General features: G+C 45.4%; 1 protein-coding gene across 5 annotated transcripts in view; it reads right to left on the bottom strand.

Moving 5' to 3' along the window:
- The window catches only part of POU2F3 (POU class 2 homeobox 3), a 334,798-nt gene that overhangs the window by 82,425 nt on the left and 229,245 nt on the right, over positions 1-23,128 (bottom strand). For 2 of the 5 annotated variants that reach the window (XM_063138991.1, XM_063138992.1), the window contains exons 1-2: positions 14,943-15,112; positions 4,504-4,590 (exon numbers count right to left, since the gene is read on the bottom strand). The exons of 1 other annotated variant lie outside the window; for it this stretch is intronic. In XM_063138991.1, coding sequence (XP_062995061.1) covers positions 4,504-4,590; positions 14,943-14,970 — 115 coding nt within the window. In that variant the 5' untranslated portion in view covers positions 14,971-15,112. Of the gene's footprint in view, positions 1-4,503; positions 4,591-14,706; positions 14,900-14,942; positions 15,113-23,128 lie in introns of those variants that run through there. 2 more of the 5 variants (XM_063138993.1, XM_063138995.1) reach the window with 2 other exon arrangements.

Raw genomic sequence — 23,128 nt, 5'->3', positions numbered from 1 at the left:
TCTTCCACACCTTAGTGTGATGTGTTTTATTTCTATTTAAATGCTAATAGTTATTTCTACATTTGCAGCTGACTCCAAAGTAAGTGCATGGGGCACCAATCCAGACTAGGACCACTGCATGCAGGTACAGGACATTTAAATCTTTCCTGCGACATCTTCCCGGCAGAAAGTTGCATTTTATGTTTTTAATTGTTGTGAACTTCCTAAGAACTTCAGCTATTGGGTGATATAGAAATGTAATACATAAAATGAACAGTAAATAAATAAGTAGGGAGGTGTTAAACCACTCCATCCTTTGTGTGGTGGGCCCAATACAGATCAGGGCCCCACACATTTACTTTAGAGTAGGAAAGGAACGGGGTCAGCTGCAGGCTGCATATTTAACATTCCATGCAGTTTTACTCCTAGATGGAGATCACACTGTACTATGGCCTTCTTATTGCTCCTGATGTTGGACCGCTGAATCATTAGAGCCCATTTGTAAACCTTGCAAAAATACAGATTTCATAAATACAAATGCGGTGTTTCTGCAGCATGGAAAGTTTGACAATGATCAACATATCATTCAGCAAATGTTCTGCAGATTTTGTTAAGGCTGATAAAATGTACAGTGCAAGTCTTACAAGGTAATATTTAGAGAAGAAATAGGAAACGATGGGAGGACACCAGATGCACAGACCATGGACTCCCAAGGTGTCCAGAGAGTTGTTTATTGGCCAAGTGCATTTTGACTCTAGCTTTTTCAAGAACAACCAAACACATCTTCGATACCATCTCAAAGTAAGTTAGTTTGGGAGGAGATACCCTTGAACTTTCCCTCCAGACAGCACTAACCTCAAGGAAGAATCTCCATATTCTTCTAAGGTTATGAATGGACAGGACAAACATTTTGAATTTCAGCACTAGTGCTAATGAAAAGCAACATCTGTCTTGATAAAAAGAACATGATAATCGGAGTCTACTACCGACCACCCAATCAAGGAGAGGACGAAATTTTTGAGAAACAAATTGCCAGTGTTTCAAGGAAGTGTGATGTAGTAGTGATGGGAGACTTCAATTACCCTGATATCTGTTGGGAGACAAATACTGCCAAAAGCGGCCCTTCCAAGAAATTCCTGGCATGTATGGGTGATAACTTTCTCCTACAGAAAGTGGAGGAAGGAACTAGAGGATCGGCAATCTTTGACTTGATATTGACCAATAGGGATGACTTAGTGGATAAAGTGGCAGCTACGGGAACTCTGGGGGAAAGTGACCACGTCATACTTGAATTCTTGATTATGAAGGAGACAAAAGTTGAGTGTAGCCATGCACGTACTCTGGATTTTAGGAAAGCTGATTTTAATAAACTCAGAACTATGATAAGTAAGGTCCTGTGGCAAGTGAGCCTAATGAGAAAAGGCCTGTAGGATGAGTGGGAGTATTTTAAAAAGGAAATTTTAAAGGCACAGTTACAAACAATTCCAACAAGGAGAAAAGATAGAAGACAACAGAGGAAACCAATGTGGCTCCACAAAAAGCTTAGAGATGACCTGAAAACAAAAAAGGGATACATATAGAAAGTAGAAGGAAGGCCAGGCTACAAAAGGAGTACAGACAGGTGGCACAGAAGTGCCGAAATGGCGTCAGGAAGGCTAAAGCTGAGAATGAGCTGAGATTAGCGAGGGATGCTAAAAGCAATACAAAGGCTTTCTTCAGATACGTGAGTAGTAAAAGACAGAGGAAAGAAATGGTGGTTCAACTGCTTAATGGGGATGGCAAATTGATAACAGATGACAAAGAAAAGGCTGAAGTGCTCAATTCCTACTTTGCCTCAGTCTTCTCCCAAAAGCGGGTCTATGACCCCCCTGGAAAAAGTGAAGCAGAAGTTGAGGGGGCAGGATTGCAGTTTGAGATTGATAAACAAATGGTCAAGGAACACCTAATTTCTTTGAAAGAGTTCAAATCTCCAGGGCCCGATGAACTGCATCCTAGAGTAATGAAGGAGCTAGCGGAAGAACTCTCAGAACCTTTGTCTATTATCTTTGCAAAATCATGGAAGACGGATGAGGTGCCAGATGACTGGGGGAGGGCTAACGTTGTCCCTATCTTCAAAAAGGGCAAAAAGGAGGAACCTGGGAACTACAGACCAGTCAATTTGATCTCATTTTTTGATAAGGTAACCTCCCTTGTGGACCGTGGGAACGCTGTGGACGTCATATATCTTGATTCAGCAAAGCTTTTGTCAAAGTGCCCCATGATATTCTGATTAACAAACTAGCTAAAAGTGGGCTAGATGGAACAACTATTAGTACTTATCAATGGAACCTTCTCAAACTGGGGAGAGGCAACGAGTGGGGTACCGCAGGGCTCAGACCTGGGCCCAGTGCTCTTCAACATTTTTATTAATGATTTGGATGAGGATGTGCAGGGAACACTTATCATATTTGCAGATGACACAAAATTGGGTGGGATAGCTAATACCCTGGAAGACAGAAACAAACTTCAAAGTGATCTTGATAGGCTGGAGTACTGGGCTGAAAACAACAGAATGAAATTTAATAGGGATAAATGACAAGTTCTACATTTAGGAAATAGAAACCAAATGCATAGTTACAAGATGGGGGATACTTGGCTCAGCAATACTACAAACGAGAAGGATCTTGGAATTCTTGTAGATCGCAAGCTGAATATGAGCCAACAGTGCGATATGGCTGCAAGAAAGGCAAATGCTATTTTGGACTGCATTAATAGCTTCCATATTAATTTGGAAGCATTCATAGCTTCCAAATCACGTGAGGTACTGGTTCCACTCTATTCGGCCCTGGTTAGGCCTCATCTAGAGTATTGCGTCCAGTTTTGGGCTCCAGAATTCAAGAAGGACACAGACAAGCTGGAGCGTGTTCAGAGGAGGGCAACCAGGATGATCAGGGGTCTGGAAACAAAGACCGATGAAGAGAGACTGAAAGAACTGGGCATGTTTAGCCTGGAGAAGAGAAGATTGAGGGGAGACATGAGAGCACTCTTCAAATGCTTAAAAGGTTGTCACACAGAAGAGGGCCAGGATTTCTTCTCGATCCTCCCAGAGTGCAGGACACGGAATAATGGGCTCAAGTTAAAGGAAGCCAGATTCTAGCTGGACATCAGGAAAAACTTCCTGAGTGTTAGAGCAGTACCACAATGGAATCAGTGACCTAGGGAGGTTGTGGGCTCTCCCACACTAGAGGCCTTCAAGCAGCAGCTGGACAAGCATCTGTCAGGGATGCTTTAGGGTGGATTCCTGCATTGAGCAGGAGGTTGGACTCCATGGCCTTGTAGGCCCCTTCCAACTCTGCAATTCTATGATTCTATGATATTTTTGATGTTCTTCTAGAAGTACTAGAACATACCGCTTGATTTAAACAGTGAGCTAACATTTCCCATGATGAAAGGCTTTCCAAGCAGATTGATGCAAAAGATTCTGAGATATCTGGAAGATATCCCAGATTCCCAACAAACTGAGCTATCACAAAAAGAGCAAAATAATTGCTTAAAGATGCAGTAAAATGAACGGAATTAGATGGATGGTGGCCCATTTTGCAAAAAGATCTCCAATTAGTGGGTGAAGGACTGGTGTGCTTCAGGGTTCTAGATGTTAAAAGATTGTGTCTCCAAGCTCTTTGGAAAATATCACTTGTTTATACTGGAGGAAACAGCCCTGCAATAAACCTTCCTTTGAACTTACTAACCCACAAGAGTTTTCCCACTTCTGGTATTTCATGAGCTTAACTAAGGACTAATTTGAGCCTTATTAACACACTTTTAATGTGTCAGTATGATCTCACCTTGCCCAGGTCTCTGGTAATTAAGATAGCAAAATTACATACAGCAAAATCATCTCAAAGGAAAAACTGCAGAGGTTATTTCTGGCTAGGGTCATGTGGAGAAGGCAGAGAAACTCCACCTTTCATAGGAAGTTGCAACTTCCTCATAAATCTTTCAGATTTCCCCGTGTAATAAAGGGATTGTTATTATTTTATGGGTAGACATACGATGTAATGCAAGAGCAGGATGAATGTTTTCTCAGTTTACTATATGTGACTCAGTTTCTATGACACCATTTCAAATGATGCCCTGTGACGATGGAGGGGCATATGCTGTTGACAGATGAATGAACACAGCAGAAAGTTGAAACACAGAAACAAACACATATTCCACTTCCCACAAAACCTCCCATTTCTTCCAAAGCCACAGCTGTCATTCTGAATTCACGGAATGGAGGACATTTTGAACAGAAGATCAGCGAGGTGTGAAGTTTCTATGATCCAAATAAAAAGTGCTTTCATTTTGCCTCCCATGCAAACGTGTATCTCAGCTACTCTCTGCATCACAAAGGTTGACACCAAACAGGCCTGATATTGTGGCAAGTAGCTTTGAAAGGCATCGGCTACAACTTTCAGCTCACATCCCTCTCTTTGAACCTGCCCTGCCGATGCCTTGAGTTGGAACCAAAATCCAGCCGAGAGAGAAAAGAGGCCCTCTTACCGAGTTCTATGTGGCTGCCTTCATTCTGTGCTTCTGTAGAGTCTGCCACATCTCCGCTCATCTTGATATCTGAAAATGAGAGACAAGCTGATTTTAATAGCAGGGCATAAACCCCAGCCAGCATACGTTCCACTAAGCACCATCAATGACTGTGTCATTACACTAATGCCATCAGACTTTCAAATTTCCAATTCCTACACATCCAGCCTATAGAATAGTCAGGCCACAGACTTTCCCTCCTTCCACATGCTTCTCTTCTCCTTCACTCCCTTCTATTCTATTCTCCTTCACTCCCTTCTATTCTATTCTCTTCTCCTTCTCCTTCTCCTTCTCCTCCTTCTCCTCCTTCTCCTTCTCCTCCTTCTTCATTCCCCAATTCATAGATGGAAAATCATGGCAGTAAAACTAGGATATGGGCTTTCCCTCTTGAAGGTACAGTAGAGAAACCCTGAAGAAAAAGCAACCCCAGTCCCAAAACAACTCTTTGATCCAGCCGCGTCTGCACCTGCTCATTCAGGTGATATAGAAAGGTGTTCTACAGGACTCCTAAAAGAGGAGAGTTACACACACACTCACAGAAGAAAGGATGTGACAGGAAACAGAAGATAACAACAACAACAACAGTCATACCACCTCAATAATTTCTACAACAACCCTATAAGTAGTGATCCCCCCCCAATTACAGCCAATTACAGCATTCGTAGAGCGTTGCTGTGATTTTTAAAACATTCTTAAAACACATCGCTCAGCAGTCCTCAAAGGTCGGCCAATGTTATTACCTCAATACTACAGATTAGGAGCTGAGACTACGAGAGAACAATTTGTCTAAAGTAATTCAATTAATTTCCTGGTTGAGGTACAATTAGAGCCAAAAGATGCCGGTGAGAGCTTCTGTCCTGAAAGGCAACCTATGAATGTTCTAAATAAATAAGTTAAATAAATAAGTACCCCACCTCGATCCAGAGGGAGAGGCAGGTAAATAATAATAATAATAATAATAATAATAATAATAATAATAATAATAATAATAATTCCACAGTACTACACTAGCTGGCGTAGCCAAAGAAGATCCTAACTCCTTTTTACTTCCATAAGGGTAGGTGGAGACACTCAATTTTGCAAACTGGAACAAGACACCTCATTTTACATTTTCCCCACCCTTGAAGATGCTAATGATTTGTTAGAATTTTAAGCAATTTACCCTGAAAACCTTGGTCCCAGCTGCCAACGTCCTGATCCCAGATCTTCACCAGTATTAGCCAAGAAAGAATTTGGAGGCCAGTGGCCTGTCACAGAATATGACTTAATATCTCTTTTCATGAAGCACAGAACCAGGTACATTTAAATACACCTGAGTATCTTTGCAAGAACTATTTTAACTCTTTGCAAACTAATTGGAAGGGAACATTCTCTCCCCTCCCCTCTTTTTCTTCTTTAAAAAAACAATTTGCATAAGTTTCCACCAATCAATTCCTTCTTCTTTTTTTTTTTTTTTTGAACGGGAGGGTGATTTGCATCAGTTAATAACACTTTTTTGTATGTGCCTGTTCCCTGTGGTTTTGCCAGGTGAGCTCCCCGTTAAAGAGACATTGCTTGAAATCAGAGAAAAACTCTGTGAAGCCTAATTGTCCTTCTCAAGTGGGAGTGGAGATAATTGATGCAGCCTTTCCGTACCGTGTGCATGACAAGACCGCAGAGGAATCCAGGCACAACGAAAAGTAATTTCAGGGTTTAGGAAGCAAGGGAATTGACAAGCAGAAATGTATGGTAGGGCTCATCTTCTATTGTCAGGGTTAGGCTAATTCTCTAAGCAGCCACAACCGCAACCCAGGTGGGTTTTCCATCCATGGCCTCTAGTTTGGGTGCTTGGATGGGTAGAACGTCTTGCTCTTTTGACCAAGGAAACATGCAAAGCCATTTGGAGTAATCTAAAAGCTTCATCTTGCAGCTCTCGCTCTCCTTCTCTCGCTCTCCTTCTCTCTCTCTCTCTCACACACACACACCTCATTTTATTTATTTATGTATCCACAATATTTTTATACTGTTCCCTATCCAAGGATTTCAGAGCGGTGAACAAATAAGGTAAAAGAATAAAAACAGAATAACAACACATTAAAATGCATTTTTAAAAGAAACATGCAACTTAAAATGTGGTTGGTCTTTAAGGAAAGGCTTCCTGGAACAACAATGTTTTCAGGAGTTGCCAGAAGGAATACAAAATTTACAGCTGCCTGACCTCTAGAGGCAGGGAATTCCATAGGAAGGGGGCCACCACACTGAAGGCTCTTCTCCTGGTGGACTCCAAATGGACCATAGGTCCATGTGGGACCACCATGAACATGCTGTCAGATGACCTCAGTGACTGGGCAGGTTGATAGAGGAGAAAGTGCTCTGTTTGGTATCCTGGTCCCAAGTCATTTGGAGCTTTGTGCGCTAGTACCAGAACCTTAAACCTGCCCCGGTAGCAAATAGGTAGCCAGTTCAGTTCCCTCAGCAAAAGGGTTACATGCTGAAAAGCAGAAGCATTCCGCACTAGTTGCAGGTTCCAGGGCAGCTTTAAGGGCAGCCCCACCTAGAGCGCATTGCAGTAATCCAGGCTTGAGGTTACTAATGCCTGTACCACCATGGCCAAGCTCTCCTTGTCCAGAAGAAGCCGTAGCTGGAGAACCAGCCAAAAGCTGGTAAAAGGTACTTGGAGCTGCCATGGCCATTTTCTATGGCTGAATCTATTTATTTATTTTAATGGTAGCAATGTGTGCCCCTCCCCTGGTTCTACCATATGTGCAAAACATAATTTGTGTATTTTTTTTTTAAAATGTGGGTCTTGAAATGTGTGCAAATATTGCTGTTTTTTGTTTTTTGTTAAAAAATGCTCTTTTGCAGCATCTCAGGGTGTGGGCTATATCACTTTGCAGGCATATTCCCCTCTTGTCAATATCCTTGTCAGTTTCATCCACCCCACATTACTTTCTTCAGCCCAGCAGGGCCATATTCCATACTTGTCAAACAGCTTGTCAACCCCCCCAGCCCGCTTCGCTTGGGAAGCGATTTGACAGCTGTCAGGATCAAGCGTGCACAAATTACCCACTGGCAGCTGGGAAAAGAGGGAGCAGATCACCCCCTTAGCAAACTGATCCTCATGGTCTGAAGTGGTGAACTGACACTTGGGGGTGCCCCTTTTCCATTGCAGACTTACCTGAGTCACAAGCAAGTGCTTTTAACACAGATTTAGGGTCCACTCTCTTTTTGTGGCTCCTATTTGCAGGCTGCCTATACATTTCCAAGCCCAATTCAAGGTGCTGGTTTTAACCTATAAAGCCTTACACAGCTTGGGACCACAATACCTGACGGAACGCCTCTCCTGACATGAACCTACCCATACACTGCCCTCAACATCTAAGGTCCTCCTCCTAGTGCCTACTCCGAGGAAAGCGCGGAGGATGGCAACAAGGGAAAGGGCCTTTTCAGTGGTGGCCACCCAACTGTGGAATGATCTCCCCGATGAGGCTCACCTGGCACCAACACTGTTATCTTTTAGAAACCAGGTCAAGACTTTTCTCTTTCCCCAGGCATTTAACAGCATTTGACAACACTAAGTTTGTTTTTTAACAGACCCCAGAACTGTTGTTTTTAAATGGATACTGTTGTTTTTATACTGTTGTTTTTGATGGTTTTAAATTGTGTATAGTTTTTTTTAATGTTTACTGTTTTTAACTTTTGTAAACTGCACAGGGAGCTTCAGCTATAGGGTGGTAAATAAATGTATAACAAATAAATAAATAAATAAATAACATAAACTTCCCAGGAAACTTCAGCTATTCGGTGGTATAGAAATGTAATAAATGAAATGACAATCTACATGCAGTAAAGTCTGTGATGCTTATCACCTGACAACTGGTGCAAAGGTAAGGGATAGGGCATAGGAAACTGCCTTATACTGAGTCAGGCTATGGTTCCATCTAGACCAATACTGTCAACACTGACTGGCAGCAGCACCTCTCCAGGGTTTCAGGCAGGGGTGTTTCCTGGCCTACTTGGAGATGCCAGGGATTGAACTTGGGACCTTTCTTATTTTTTTATTTTTTGCTAAGGGATGACTTGCATGTCTGAAACATCCAGCTAGTACATCAACCTCAGGAACTCCCAGTTGGAGCATGCACACTCCAGGAGTGCCCCTGTCCCTAATGACAGTCTGGCCACAGTACAGAGGAACAGAATGCAGATCTGTGGTTGGGATGCCGGGGGGATGTTGCTCACCTGCCAGATATAATTAAATTGATTTAACATCAAACAACCCAGTTACCATAAGAGGGTTCTGTCACATGTCGTTTAATCAGCCAACCACTTTTTCAGTCCCTAGTCTGAAAGCTTCTTCGTACCTGAAGCTATAAACCAAATGAATTGCGGGCAGAGTAGTCCTGGAAATGCATTTGGCACAAAATGAATCTTTGGGGCTGAAACCATAAAGTTGGAGAGCTCCTTATGAGGGAGGTTGCTACCCAGGGAAGGAGCTGGTTGTCCTATGCCCCTTTCCCAAATTATCATTACTGCATGAACAAATACTCAGGTGCCTCCTGAGGCAACTCCAATGCCTTCAATAGTTAACACCAACAACGAGCGAGAGACAGATCTCAGAGTCTTGCGCAAGGAAGCCAGACAAGTCAGTTTCATTACCACACAGACCTAGTTTCACCCATCAGCTTTCCCACACAGCTCCCTGGCTTCAGCTGGACTGCAAGGAAAAGCCTGCCTGCCTGACTAAAGAGTAGATTTACACAGAAGATTCCTTTGAAGCTTCCACTTCAGCCAACGGCACTGCCGAAGAGGCTAGCCACTTTTCAGTACGACCACTCAAAAGTGACTTTCCTCTTTGGTAGCAGGCTTTGCTAACAAGCCAAAGAGTAGTACCTAAGAGTGCGTAGGGATGTCAGGAAAACCCTCAATGGAATCCAGTGTGTTTGGGTTTCTATGGATCTGACCCATGGATTCTGCTGTAGACCAACATTTTCCAAATTGCAGACTTGTGGACCCCCCTTTTTAAAACTTTCTGGAATTTTATGCAAATGTAGTTGTAGGATAATTCCTAAACTAAAAACCACCACAAACCACAGGCCTACATGCACATTTCGTCCATATGCTAAAGCATGAAACTATGTGTTTTGGAGGGAGTTGCATATTTGTGAATTTGCCCAAATTAATGAAATCGGGGGGGGGGGGAATGATTCTGCCAGTGAACGGACCACAGAACAAGGGGCATCTGACAACCCACAAAATGCAGACAGAATGGATTTTACAAAATTGGCACATCCCTAGGGGTGAAGGGTGCGGTTGTTCTTTTTAGTTTTCACTGTAGCCATCTGTACTGCTAAAGAGGCAAGCACCAGTTTGAATTTAAAAGTCCAAAGTGAGTTCCTTCTTCAGCATGGAGAAATATCTATGAACATTCTGTAGCTGTTCAGCATTTTGCCATAATTTTTCTGCTACAGCTGGACTTATGCGATGGTCCCCAGAACACAGGAAACACGCTATGGACCTTGTTGAATACTTATAATCTGGCAGTGAATTTTATGCTATTTGAAGCAACCATTTTCTCCAGCTCTTCATCTAATAGAATAGATAGTTTTCTAAGGTTAGTTTTTTGTGCCACCATTTGCAATGTGGCTTTTACCTGCCATTCTTGTGTGCTGCTGAAGGTTGTATTCATGAGCACAAAAGCCTAGCATGTCCTATGCCAGCCTTTTCCAACCTGTTGGACCACAACAAATGCCCATGGTGGCTGGGGGCATGATGGGAATTGGAGTCCAACAGGTGAGGAAAGACTGACATAGAACATGCTATAATCAGCATGCTGGAAACAACTGTGGGCTTCCCCAAGGGGTGGGGCTCGGTGTCCTGGAAAGGCTTTTGCACATGGGAAATATCCAAGGAAACTCCATGGGTCAGAGGCTCTCTCCTGTCCTTTAGACACACCCACAGTGGTTTGCTGAATGTACCTGCAAATGGAGAATCTCAAAAATATATTGCTGAATTGGAGCATGGGCAGTTTGCTGCAGCTGTCAGGAAGACCTTTAATTCTTTTGCATGTTCCTCTCCTCTGCACATGGATCAAACATTACAAAAGAATCTCAACGGGATTGTGGTTCTCTGTCTCTCTCTCTCTCTCTGTGGTGTTCTGTAGTTTGTATATAGGTTCTTACAGATTTGTAAAACATCATACAAAAAAGAACCTCATGCAATCACATATGTACAATAACATCAAAGATTGCTCCCCTACACACACACACACACACACACACACGGTAGTTGATCCATGCACCTATACATGTAGGGATAAGATAAAGATCAACTGAAGGGACTGAAAACTGCAGCAAACTGTGCATGTAAACACCATTTTGTATCTAACTTGAATATATCTCAACAACACATAGAACAATGAAACAACAGACAACGAAAGGTGACAATGGACCAATTAATACAAAAATTCAAAATCAAGAGAGTAATTGGGCATCCTTAAGGATTCCATTGTTAATTGTTAATTGGATGCGTAGAAAGAGCACATCCCTTCAAAAATAATGTACGCAGAAACATTTGAAAAGTTGCAGAAAACAGAAAGGAAGGGCACAGTTAGTTTTACACTGCAATGGCCACTTGTACTCCACCGAACAAGATGGTGCTTGTGCATGGGACACCAGAAGCCATGGTGTACATAAATACCTGTGGCTGCAGCGATTCGAGTGTTTAGAGTAATACTTTTTGCAGCTCATTGCTATTGGTTGTGCTTTTAGATTGTATTTTATAATATGGTTTTGTACTGTTGTTTTATACTTGGAATGGCTTTAATTTTTGTGAGCCGCCCAGAGAGCTTTGGCTATTGGGCAGTACAGAAATGCAATAAAGAAAGAAAGAAAGAAAGAAATTGTTTTTGGCTGAGATGAGATTTATAGCTAAGATGAACTAGGGACTTCCCCAGTTCATAGCTTATGTTCTTAACCACTAAGCAATATCAGTTCTCTAAACTGTTTCTATGACTAAAGTATTGTCACCGCCACCGCCACTTGTGTGTTGGGCTGACTATAGTTTTGAAAATCCCATTTTTTGGCTAAACAGTAAACAAATTTCTAATCCTCGCATGTTTTTTCTCTCTCTGAGGCCATGGCTAGACCAGGCCTATATCCTGGGATCATTCTGGGATCATCCCTGTGCATCCAAATGACACACAGGGGATCCCAGGAGCAGGCAGGGATGACCCCTCCATTTGCCTGGGATAATCCTTAGGTCTAGCTAAGGCCTGAGTTTAATAATTTCATGGCAAAACTACCAAAGAATTGGAAACAAAGAGGACAAGTCAAAAGCCAGCTAAAGCATGTCAGAATTTTGTGGGAAGCATAAATTTGTTATATTTGCCAGCATGTATGACCTCGAAGTTCACATATCCGAGATCCCTTTCCCCACCCCACAATGGCTGGTCGCCATGTTTGTGAAAAGGCAAAGTAATTATGCTTATCACAAAACTCTAAAATATGCCAGTCAGCCGGTGGCCTTCTGGTTCATGCCATGTTCTTGAACTTATAGCCTTTGGTGCTTAGACAAAGTGCCCACTGTTCCTTTGAACATGGCAGAACCTGGATTGTTATCCATCACACACACAACATTCAGAGCAGTTGAAGTCTCCCTAGAGACAAAGAGATCCGTGAGCACAGAAAAACAGGCTGAAGGTTGCGGTTGTACTTGCTGAGATACACATGAAAGACTTATGTACAGATGCAATGACAGATGTTTGATCCAGAGATAGACTTGGAAGTCCTGCTCTACTAACCAACTCATTGCTCTAGGTATATCTGCCAAACAAGTAAAGGCTAATAATAATAACAACAACAACAACAACAACAACAACAACAACAACAACAACAGTCTTGCAAACCCAATGGCTCTCTAGGTTTATGAAATTTGCAACTATGAAATAAAAACAACAATCAAGATCATGAAGCAAAGCAACATATTAACTTAAAATAGCAACAAATAAATGAGTTGTGGCCTTCGAGATGTTCTTGGACTGCAACTGCCATCAGCTGAAACCACTGTAGACAATGGTAAAGGATGGTGGGAGTTGCAGCCCAACAACATCTGGAGATAAGTTTCTTCCTCATCCCTGCCATAAATTAAAGCAGAAGTTGCCCTTAAATGCCCCAATAAACAGTGTGGTGTAGTGGCTAAGGTGTTGGACTGGGAGTCGGGAGATCCGGGTTCTAGTCCCCAGTCAGCCATGGAAACCCACTGGGTGGCTTTGGGCCAGTCACAGACTCTCAGCCCAACCTACCTCAAAGGGTTGTTGTTGTGAGGATAACATGGAGAGGAAGAGGATTATGTACGCTGCCTTGGGTTCCTTGGAGGAAAAAAAAGGCAGGATATAAATGTAATAAAATAAATAAATAAAATAAAAATAAATAAACAGGAAAGTTTTAAACCGGCACCTAAAGTTCAGTAGAACTGGTGCCAGGCAAACAGATATGGGGTTGGACTTCTGGGGATGTAGCACTACAGGAGAAGAAAAAGGACCTCATTTTTGCAAGCTACCCACTTCTCTTTGAAAAAACTGGCCTATATAAGAAAGATCTCAATAGCTGAAGAGGTTCGTACAGGAACAGTTTGGTCCTTCAGATGAGCTGGTTATATTTAGGGCATCAGAGTTCAATGCCAGCACTCTGGATTGGGCCCCGAAACAAACAGAAAGTGAGAAATAAGTTCCCAGTCAACAGTGTTGCAGCAGCATTCTGAACTAGTTGTAGTTTCTGAGACGTCTTCCAAGGCTGCCCTATGCGAAGTGCATTGAGTAATCTAACCTAGATATTACCAGAGCATCAAGAACTGTGCAGAGATCACATGAAGCATCACATTCAAACAGTCGCCTTTCCCTTGAAACCCGTGCATTCGCTTGCTTAGGGAGATCCCCAAGCTTTCAAACGGTTAGTGATGAGCAGAGAAGGCAATTTCAGGTAATAACAGGCTGCAAGGCATGGAGACAGCACTGAAATGCCACATGGCTGCTTTTGAATCCCAAACAGGTGAAGTATCCCAGGGAAAGATGGAACCTGAACCCAAACGGTGCCCTGGTGCCCTTTTTATTACTCGTCAGGACTCCTTTGTTCAGGGCTTAATTTCTAAAATGAGAAGTCCTTTTTTAGAAATCAGCATCTCTTCCCCCAAATGTGAGTTTCTGTCGAGCAAGGGAGGCGATAAAGGATTACCTAGTAACGAGGGAGAAAGCACTCAACACATGCTCAGGGGCCCTGTTAGTGTTTCATGTTCTCCACTCAAAAATAGGGGCCAAAGCTATACTGCCCAGAGTTTCAGCTTTTAGCCAGTATAGAAATGTAATAAACAAATCAAGCTAAAGTCTAATTAGCTCTCTCTCAAACTGAAATAAATTCCCTTCCCCCCCCCTTGCCTGCCTTTCTATTGTCAGTCTTCCCCTAAAGGGCTGAGGGTGTATCTCTCTCTCTCTCTCTGTATGTCAAATCTGTATATCTATACTGTCACCTATGTGGCAGGAAGCAGCAGAAGCCCAGGTCGGTCTTCATTGCTTCTGTTAGGTACACGGTAGAAGCCAGAGATAGCTAAATGTTAGAGATCAGGCAGGTCAGCATCACCTCTAAAAGAATTGCAGAGATAGAACTTATTTTCCTTATACACACACACACACACACACACACACACACACACACACACACACGGAGGGTACCAAGGAAAACAATCCCTCCATGTGGACACCAGGCACGCTCTCTCTCACTGTTTACCACCTGCTTAGATCTACAAGTCACGCCTCCTGTCTTCTTAGCCACCACGCTCCACACAACACATTCTGAGCCATAGCTTGGGTGCAGAATCATTCCCCCCTTCTTTTAATTCAGGGCCATAACTCCTGAGCACATGCAAAGAGCATGCTTCCTTTGCTACAGAAGTCACCTGTGCCCCACCGGCCCCTGGATATCTGAGAGCAGAGGGATGAAAAAGCCTCAAGGTCAAAGGGCACAACTTGCCTTGCCGCTTGCGTTCTGAACTCCAGCGCCTGTCAGGTAGGGTGGAACGAAAGCCCTTGTGGGTCCCCTGATTGGGGAGAAGTGAACATGCCCCATCCAATGCCTAACATGCGCCCCTCCCCAACTTTACGGGAGGAGATCTTGTCCCGCGTAAAATCCACCCTACCTAATCTGGCATTCCCCAGCCGCGGTCCTCATCTGACACCTATGCACATGCATCACGAGGCTGGGAGATCAGAGCAGAGAACCGGAGCCTGCCAGGGTGGAACTGACAGTTGCTGTTGCCCCGCAGGGCTTGACGGAGGGCAAAACAGGGAGCCAGCCCTCCTCTGGCGCTCCAGCCTTCCAGGTGAACAACAAGAGCCATCTCGCCTTCCCGGCCTCCTCTCCAGAGGCCCTTACCTGCATGCACCGAGTCCAGGTTCACCATCCTGCTGGAGGAGAAGTACCTGCCGCAACCTGGCCAGCCCCTGCCCAACGTGGTGGCCCGTGGGGCTGCCAGCTTCCCTCTCCCCCTGCCTTGGCCAAGATTCTCCCTCCGCCACTGCTCCTGCCAGCTGCTCCCTGCACCTCTGGCTTGGCAATGCACATTGCCACATGGAGGCAGGTGAGAACACTGCCGGGCCGGGCCGCACCCCCTTCACACTTCTCATCCCCGGCAATCTTCTCTTTATTATTATTTTATTTTACATCCTAGGAACCTGGCAGGCGGCCCATGCAAAGCAGGCGATTTGCATATTACTAACTTCATTTGGGCCGGGTCTCTGCAGCACTGGGAGAAGGAAGGCACGGCAGAGGAGAGAGGAATGTGTGTGTGTGCGTGCAGGGAGGGGGGAGGCAGCCAGAAACACCCCATCACCAAGCTCTGCTTGAGAGACGCATCTTCTATCCCTGCGAAGGAGGGAGGGGACTCTCATTGAGGTTTAAGGGGGGGCACCTGGATCTCCTTATTCCTCTCTTTTAGGAAATGTGGCTGGCTGCCCTCCCACTTGGAAGTAAGAGATAGCACCTGCCTGGGCTTGCAGAAAGCAGCCTTCAAAGTACTGGAAGGAAGGTTTCTCTTGACGGCTGCTCAGTCCCAAGAGAGGGCTTTTGATCTTCAAAGACCCAAGGTGGGTGAGCAAGCAGGCAAGAGCCCAGGTGATCCTGACCTGATCCAGAAGAACATGCAGCCCCTGCCAGAGTGGGTGGGTGCTGATCTGTGCTGGGGCAGACCTGCATGGGCTCAGTAGACCTGGCAGGGGTGTGAGGAAAGGGGTGGGGGTGACTGATTGCAACGTCTCAGTGACTAAGCGCTCAATGTGATACCGATCTGTACCAATAGAGAAACCCAGGCCCAAGGAGACAGGCAGGGAGGAGACATGCCTTATCTGTGGAGCCAGGGAGACTCGGTGGCAGAGGAAGGAGGAGGGAGCAGGCATGCTTTGCCAGGCTGACAGTGCCCTCTCCTGCCAGGTCCACCCACCCCGAGCTGTGATGCCTTACCGTGTGGAGGAGCGCCTTGCTTTGGGCACGTTCCCGGTTTAGGAGGCCCTGCTAGCCGGCCGCTGCTCTGCGGCTTTGTATCTGACTTCCCTACAAGGTGGAGACATCTCAGGCTCCCAGAATGATACATAAGAACATATTCAGTGTATCAAAAATAGACTTTGCCATGGTTATCCATGCACTAGGGACATCCAGGCTAGACTGCTGCAATGTGCGGTATGCGTTTTATTTATTATATTTATATCTCACCTTTTATCCTCCAAGGAACCCAAGGCAGTGTGCATAATCCTCCTCCTCTCTATTTTATCCTCACAACAACCCTGTGAGGTAGGTTGGGCTGAGAGACTGTGACTGGCCCAAAGCCACCCAGTGGGTTTCCATGGCTGAGTGGGGACTAGAACCCGGATCTCCCGACTCCCAGTCCGACGCTCTAGCCACTACACCACACTGGTATCATGTGCCTCAACAGTCATACAGTGCACTTCAATACCAATAAAAAGCACCAGTGTGAATCTGCCTCAGGTCAATCTGCCTTTGTGTTTAGGCACAAAGTACCAATGTTCTCCAGGGCCTTTTATCTTTAAACTGGAATTGGACAGCCCTTCAAATAGAGGATGCCTTCATATTAAGGACAGTCCTCTGTAAAAGAGGAGACTTGGCCACCTTGTGACCTGGTTCCCCAACCTTACAGCTTTCTTGCTTTGAGCGACCTGATTTGGAAAGAACAAACCCATCTTCCTGCCCAAAACGAGAAGAGAGTTCTTTCGTTGCTGTGATTTCAAAATGTTTGGGAGTCCGAGGAGTCTGGTCAATCTGCGGCAGAGATCTTCCAGTAGATTCCCTATCTACCTTCTACCCATTCCTGATCTAGAAGAGGCATATTTTTTACCAGAGGCAACATTCGTTGGGGGATGAGTGCAGAAGAGGGCTGTTACATCCAACAGCATTACGTTCATTGCTGTCATTACCTTCATAGAATCATAGAATCATAGAATAGCAGAGTTGGAAGGGGCCTACAAGGCCATCGAGTCCAACCCCCTGCTCAATGCAGGAATCCACCCTAAAGCATCCCTGACAGATGGTTGCAATTGGATTCATTGGGGAAGGAGTGCAGGACAGGGCTGCTACTTCAAGCCTGCCTAGTCTGCTTGCCATCGGGGCATCTGGTGGCCACTGTGGGAATGAGTCAATTGGCCTTTCTTTGGCCTGATCCACCAGGGCTCTTACATTCTCACATATTGTGCCAGGACGTGCTCCCGTTTCTTTTCTGTGTTCCACTCCTGAACTTCCTGTCAATCAAAGAAGTAAGAGTGGGGTGGCCAAAGGGCATGCTGTATGCATGGATTCCAGGGAGTAGGGCTAGTTTGTGTGTTTGATTCTGGGGGCTCGGCTATGGCCTCACTCATGTGTCACCCTATGTGGGTCTTATAACCCATGCAGGGCTAGGTCTATGTGTAGGATGGCCACGAGCGCATTGCCAAAAGAAAGAAGACAATAGAGGGTGGTGATTTGCATAAAATTTGCATGTCTTTAATGTATGTGTTTAGAAATAGGATACATGACACCAAGACCAGGTAATCTGTGCACCTGCTGAGTGAGTGTGTTGTCCAGGTGCTGATGTGAACCGGCTTTCCAAGGCCTCTCTTCCCCATCTAAGGGATCTTTATTCCTAGCAAACTGTCTCCCTTTATATACACCAAATTGACCCCTCCGTTCTCCCAAGGAGGCCTTGCTGGTCATCAAAGGACCAACAGCATACTGTCAAGTAACAGCATGGAAGCAGGCGTTCTTGGTAGTGGCAGCCAGCCACCCTCCGGAACACTCTCCCACGTGTGGCCCAAGAGGCAGAAACTCTGGAGAACTTTAAACACAAATCATATCAATTGCACTGCTCTGTTTTACTGTTTTTGTCATGGTTTTTTTAATGCAACTGTTATTGTATCTTCTTCTTATATTGGCTTTTTGACTGCATTTTATTTATATGTGAGGGAGGAAGCAGCAGCCAGGCACCTCTCGATCGTGCCTGGGTCCAGCTCCAGCTGAGAGACCCCCTCCCTCCTGCTACCAACTGTCTCGGCAGAGGCCACCAGTGAGGGAGGAAGCAGCAGCCAGGCACCTCTCCATCGTGCCTGGGTCCAGCTCCAGCTGAGAGCCCCCTCCCTCCTGCTGCCAACTGTCAACTGTAACTGCTGAACTTTCCTTTGCTTTCCTTTCCCTCCTCCTCCTCCCTCCCAATCCCCTTTCCTTTTGTGTCATGTCTTTTAGATTGTAAGCCTGTGGGCAGGGACTGTCAAGAAATACTTTTGTAAGCTGCCGTGAGAGCCTTTTTTGGCTGAATGGCAGGATAAAAATGCTTAAATAAATGAATGAATAAATAAATAAATGTAAACCGGTTAGAAACCTTATGCTATCAAGCAGTACAGAAGTAGTTTAGGAGTGCAGTCCTATGCATGTTTACACAGTCCTCCACCTCCCAACATTCCCTGTCCAGCATAGGATTGCACCCTAAATAAATAAACCATAAATCTTTAAACCAAATTTGAACCAGACAGACCTTCAGACTTTCAAACAGAGGAATGACCTCTGTAAAGTAGCACACAGTACTGTCAACACGGTACTGTTGACATGGGGTTTCAGGAAGGTTTCCTTCCAGCCCTACTTGGAGGTGCTGCCGGGGATCAAATCTGGGACCTCCAATTGTGCCAAGCAGATGCTCTACCACTGAGCCACAGCCTCTCTCTCTCTCTCTCTCTCTCTCTCTCTCTCTCTCTCTGCCTAGCAGCAAGGTGAAGCCTGCCAGCATCAAGAGCCATTGATCAACACAGCTCACACCGCTGACCCAAGTACCACAGGTATCCACAGAGACTCTCCGCAATAATATGCCATATAGTGGAAGATGGCTGTGTATCTCAGGATTAAGGAAGAGGGGCTGGGCATGGGGAAACCGCTCCTGCTGGGGGCATGATGTGAGAAAAAGCTGTCCACCCTGTTACGTGATGTGCTCTCATTAGACCCGTGTACAGACTTGCACACGTTCCAATGAGACTTACAGCCGCTTATAAGGAATCTTTTGACATTGGCAATAGAGCGTCTGCAGCTAAGTAAGGCGATTCTTACTCAAGAAACTTACAGCACTGAAGGGTCTAACACCACAATGGCACATTTATTGAGGTTGAAACAAATACAAAGGCACAAGCTAGTTTTGGGGGAAATAGCTGAGCAAGTAGAGGCTTAGAAGCAGTTTCAAGACTGAGAAATAGACTTTTTGAGACTTAAGAGCATACACACAGAGACAGCAGGGGAAAGAGTAGAGGGAATCGTTAAAGGCAATGTACCTTTCCCTGGGCTGCAGCCCTTTCCTGTAGACCGGAACTGGGGAGCGTTGCAACTCCTGGTCTTAGGTGAAGAGGAAAAGAATACCGCGAGGCGAAGCACTCACCCATGGCAGCTTGCTCGTGCAAGCTGGAATGTGTAGTATATTCTGTGTTTCTGGTTCAAGAGAGAGAGAGCTAGATTCCTTCTTCCCTTAAACTTGAGGGGTTTTGTATGATCTTATCTAAAGAACTACTTGCTATGGGAACAAAAGAGGCTGATTTGGGATGATGGCTGTACTTGATGCAGCCTGGAGTTCAGCAACAGGGCTGCATTAGCACATGTATGACCAGGTATGACTCTTGCCATCCAGCATTCATATTCTGCTTAGTTTTACCCCTACCTTTGTCTCTGGGGAATGCATTTGAAGAAGTCTATCAGGAAATGGTTACTTATAGAATCACAGAATAGCAGAGCTGGAAGGGGCCTACAAGGCCATTGAGTCCAACCCCCTGCTCAATGCAGGAATCCACCCTAACGCATCCCTGACAGATGGCTGTCCAGCTGCCTCTTCAATGTCTCTAGTGTGGGAGAGCCCACAACCTCCCTAAGTAACTTGACCTAGGCCTTTTGTGAATGCTCTCAGTCTGTAGGTGGGGTTTGGGGTTGCTTCAAAATGGAGTCAGTACTGCTCACAGAAGCTACCTTGTAACAACCCTGTATGCAAATTGTGCAAAGCTGGTTCTCCACATGAGCTTTATGCAAATCTGCCCTGGACCTTTGTTTCTGAAACCGGAGCTATGGCAAGTTTCTTACCCTTCTAGACTCTCCCAACAGCCTTCCCCAACCTGGCTCCCCCTCCAAACGTGTTGGGCTACTGCTCTATGCACTCTCAAGCCAGTCACGCTAGCCAGGAATTGCAGTCCAACCTGTGCGTGCAAAGCTCTTGTAAGCAATGTGTGAACCAGCTCTTCCAGCGACAGTGTGTAGCGCCTCTTCCATTCCTTTCCTTTCCTTGTGCCTCCAGCTCCCCCAGGGATCAAGGACTTCAACCTGTATTGACTTCTGAGGGCTTGCTCCACCATGGCAGCCATTCGGCAAATATTTATTTATTTATTAAAACATATCCCGCCCTATATCACAAGTATCTCAGGGTGGCGTGCAGATAAAATCATACATATAAAATAGAACAGCCTTGCCCAACCTGGTGTGTGTTGGACTCCATGTCCCAGCATCCCTCAGCCAGCATGGCTGCTGGGCATGTGGTCCAACGCATCTGGAGGGTGCCGGAGTCTACGTCTTGGCCATGGAGACTCTTACCTCATGTCTGCAACTTTAAAAAGCTCCTGGAGAAGACCTGTTCCCTCCAGAGCTTTATAAAACATATTTAGAATGGTGGATGCTAATTCTTGCTGCTCTATTCGCTAGAATTAACAACACCGGACAAAAGCCCCCTGGATGGAAAGTGCGCATTATCTTCCCAATTTATAAAAAAGGTGACAGGAATGACCCACAAAACCATCGGCCAATCAGCTTGTTAGATGTTTCTTCAAAGATATATGCAAGGCACTTACTTCAAAAATTACTAGATTGGCTAGAAAGGAATCAAGTTATACATGAAGAACAAGCTGGTTTTAGAAGCGGATACAGTACTACTGTATCACACTGAATTATATTATCAGGAAATATACTAAGACTACTAAGAAACATCTTTATGCAGCTTTTATTGATCTCTCAGTTGCTTTTGATCCTGTTAGTAGAAACAGACTATGGGGAAAGTTACAAAACACCAATATGGACCGCAGACTCTTGATATAGATGTCGCCTTGTGGTGCTACCCGTGAGAAGGCCCTCATGCTTAACGGATTTTCTGCGGGAAGGAGAAAGATGGGAGAAGCAGTGGGAAACCACAGGAGGGTTGCATGTAGAAGGCCGCGATGTCTGGGGCGCTTGGAGAAGTCCGTCAGTGAGGCTGAGCGAAGGCATGAGAAAACCCTCCATCTGGAAGAACCTCTGCTTTGCTTTTGCCCTGGACTGCAGTTCTCTGGTTTTTGCCTGCTTGCTGCTGGACGGAAAGACAGGTGCAGAGCGCTCTCTTGTGGCCCATTCTGGAATCATGCGAGAGCTGCATTATGTTTCTATCCTTCCAGCATCTTCTGACATTGGGACCTGTCTCAACATTTAACATAAGAGTCACTTTCCTCTATGTTGTTTTTAGTTTCCCCTGAATCTGTCTAGATCGATCCCTCCAACACTCCTGCCTCCCTCTTCCCTCTTCCCCTCCCACCAGGGCTGGTTCTAGATTTTGGAGGCCCCTTGGCCAAGATCCGCCTCCCCAGGGCCTCTCCCTCAGTGAGTAGACCTTCTCATTGTCACCTCCTCATCCTTTTTCTCACGGCTGCTGCCACTTGCTTGTTTTCCAGGCAGAGAACCAAGGAGCAAGGGCATCTTCTCCTGGCTTCTTCTCACCATCACCCTTGTCTGGACCAGAGCAAGAAGCAGGTGGACCAGCAGGTTGCGATGGTGAAGAGGAGAAGCTGTGTCAGGGGCCTCTTGGCAGTGGGCCCCTGCTGATGGTGCCCGGCAATGCCTATGCTTAACGCCAGGCTTGCCTCCCACTCTCTTCTTGCTAGCATGGATGAGCAGGAGCCAAGCGGGCGGTCCAGCATGCGTCGAAACAGAGCCCATCTAACACAGCCTTCCTCAACCTGGGGCACTCCAGATGTGTTGGACTACAACTCCCAGAATGCCCCAGCCATTCTGGGAGATGCAGTCCAACACATCTGGAGCGCCCCAGGTTGAGGAAGGCTGATCTAACACCAGCTCATTCTGGCCCAAATGGCAAGGGACTCAGGCCGAGATCCCTGCCAGAGACAACGGATCCATAGAGCCAGAAGGGATGCTATTGTCTCTTTAGGTCACCTGATACACCACCTGCGCCCCTTCCTAGAGTCGGAAGACCTAAAGATGGTAGTGCACACGCTGGTAACTTTGGGGCTCGACTTCTGCAATGCGCTCTACATAGGGCTCCCTCTGTGCCTAGTCCGGAAACTTCGACTAGTTCAAAATATGGCAGCCGGGTTGGTCACCGGTACACCTAAGGGTGACCATATTACACCAACTTCAAAATTTCTTCACTGGCTGCCAATTAGTTTCCGGGGAAAGTATAAAGGGTTGGTTATTACCTTTAAAGCCCTACATGGTTTGGGTCCAGGGCTACCTGAGGGATCGCCTTCTCCCGTACAATCCGCCCTGCACACTCAGGTCCTCTGGGAAGGGTTTACTCCAGTCAGCCACAACTAGGCTGGCCACTGTTACCCAGAGGACCTTCTCTTCTGCCACGCCCAGACGGTGGAATGGCCTGCTGGAGGAGATTCATCAGCTTAATTCTCTCTCTGAGTTTAAGACAGACGTAAAGACTAGTCTCTTCCATCAAGCCTACCCAGATGAATTTTAAACCTAAGAATTTTAAGATGCTGTAATTGTTATTTTAATATTGTATTGGTTTTATATGCTCTTTTAACTAATTTTATGTATTATATTTTATTTAGGGTTGTTCCCCGCCTCAATCCAGAGGGAGAAGTGGGTAGATGATGATGATGATGATGATGATAATAATAATAATAATAATAATAATAATAATAATAATAATAATAATAATACCACCACCTGATGGGGTGGAGTTGCAGAATCACTGTCCAGCCATCTGCAGTGATGGTGATAGAGCACAACAGCACTCCCCTATTTGCAAACTGTCATGGTGGCAAAGGGCATGAGGTATACGGGCCCTT

This window comes from Elgaria multicarinata, chromosome 12 (genome assembly GCF_023053635.1).
Source record: "Elgaria multicarinata webbii isolate HBS135686 ecotype San Diego chromosome 12, rElgMul1.1.pri, whole genome shotgun sequence".
Classification (NCBI taxonomy): domain Eukaryota; kingdom Metazoa; phylum Chordata; class Lepidosauria; order Squamata; family Anguidae; genus Elgaria; species Elgaria multicarinata.
Note: the sequence above shows the minus strand (reverse complement) of the source record. Positions and strands in the feature narration are given on the sequence as shown.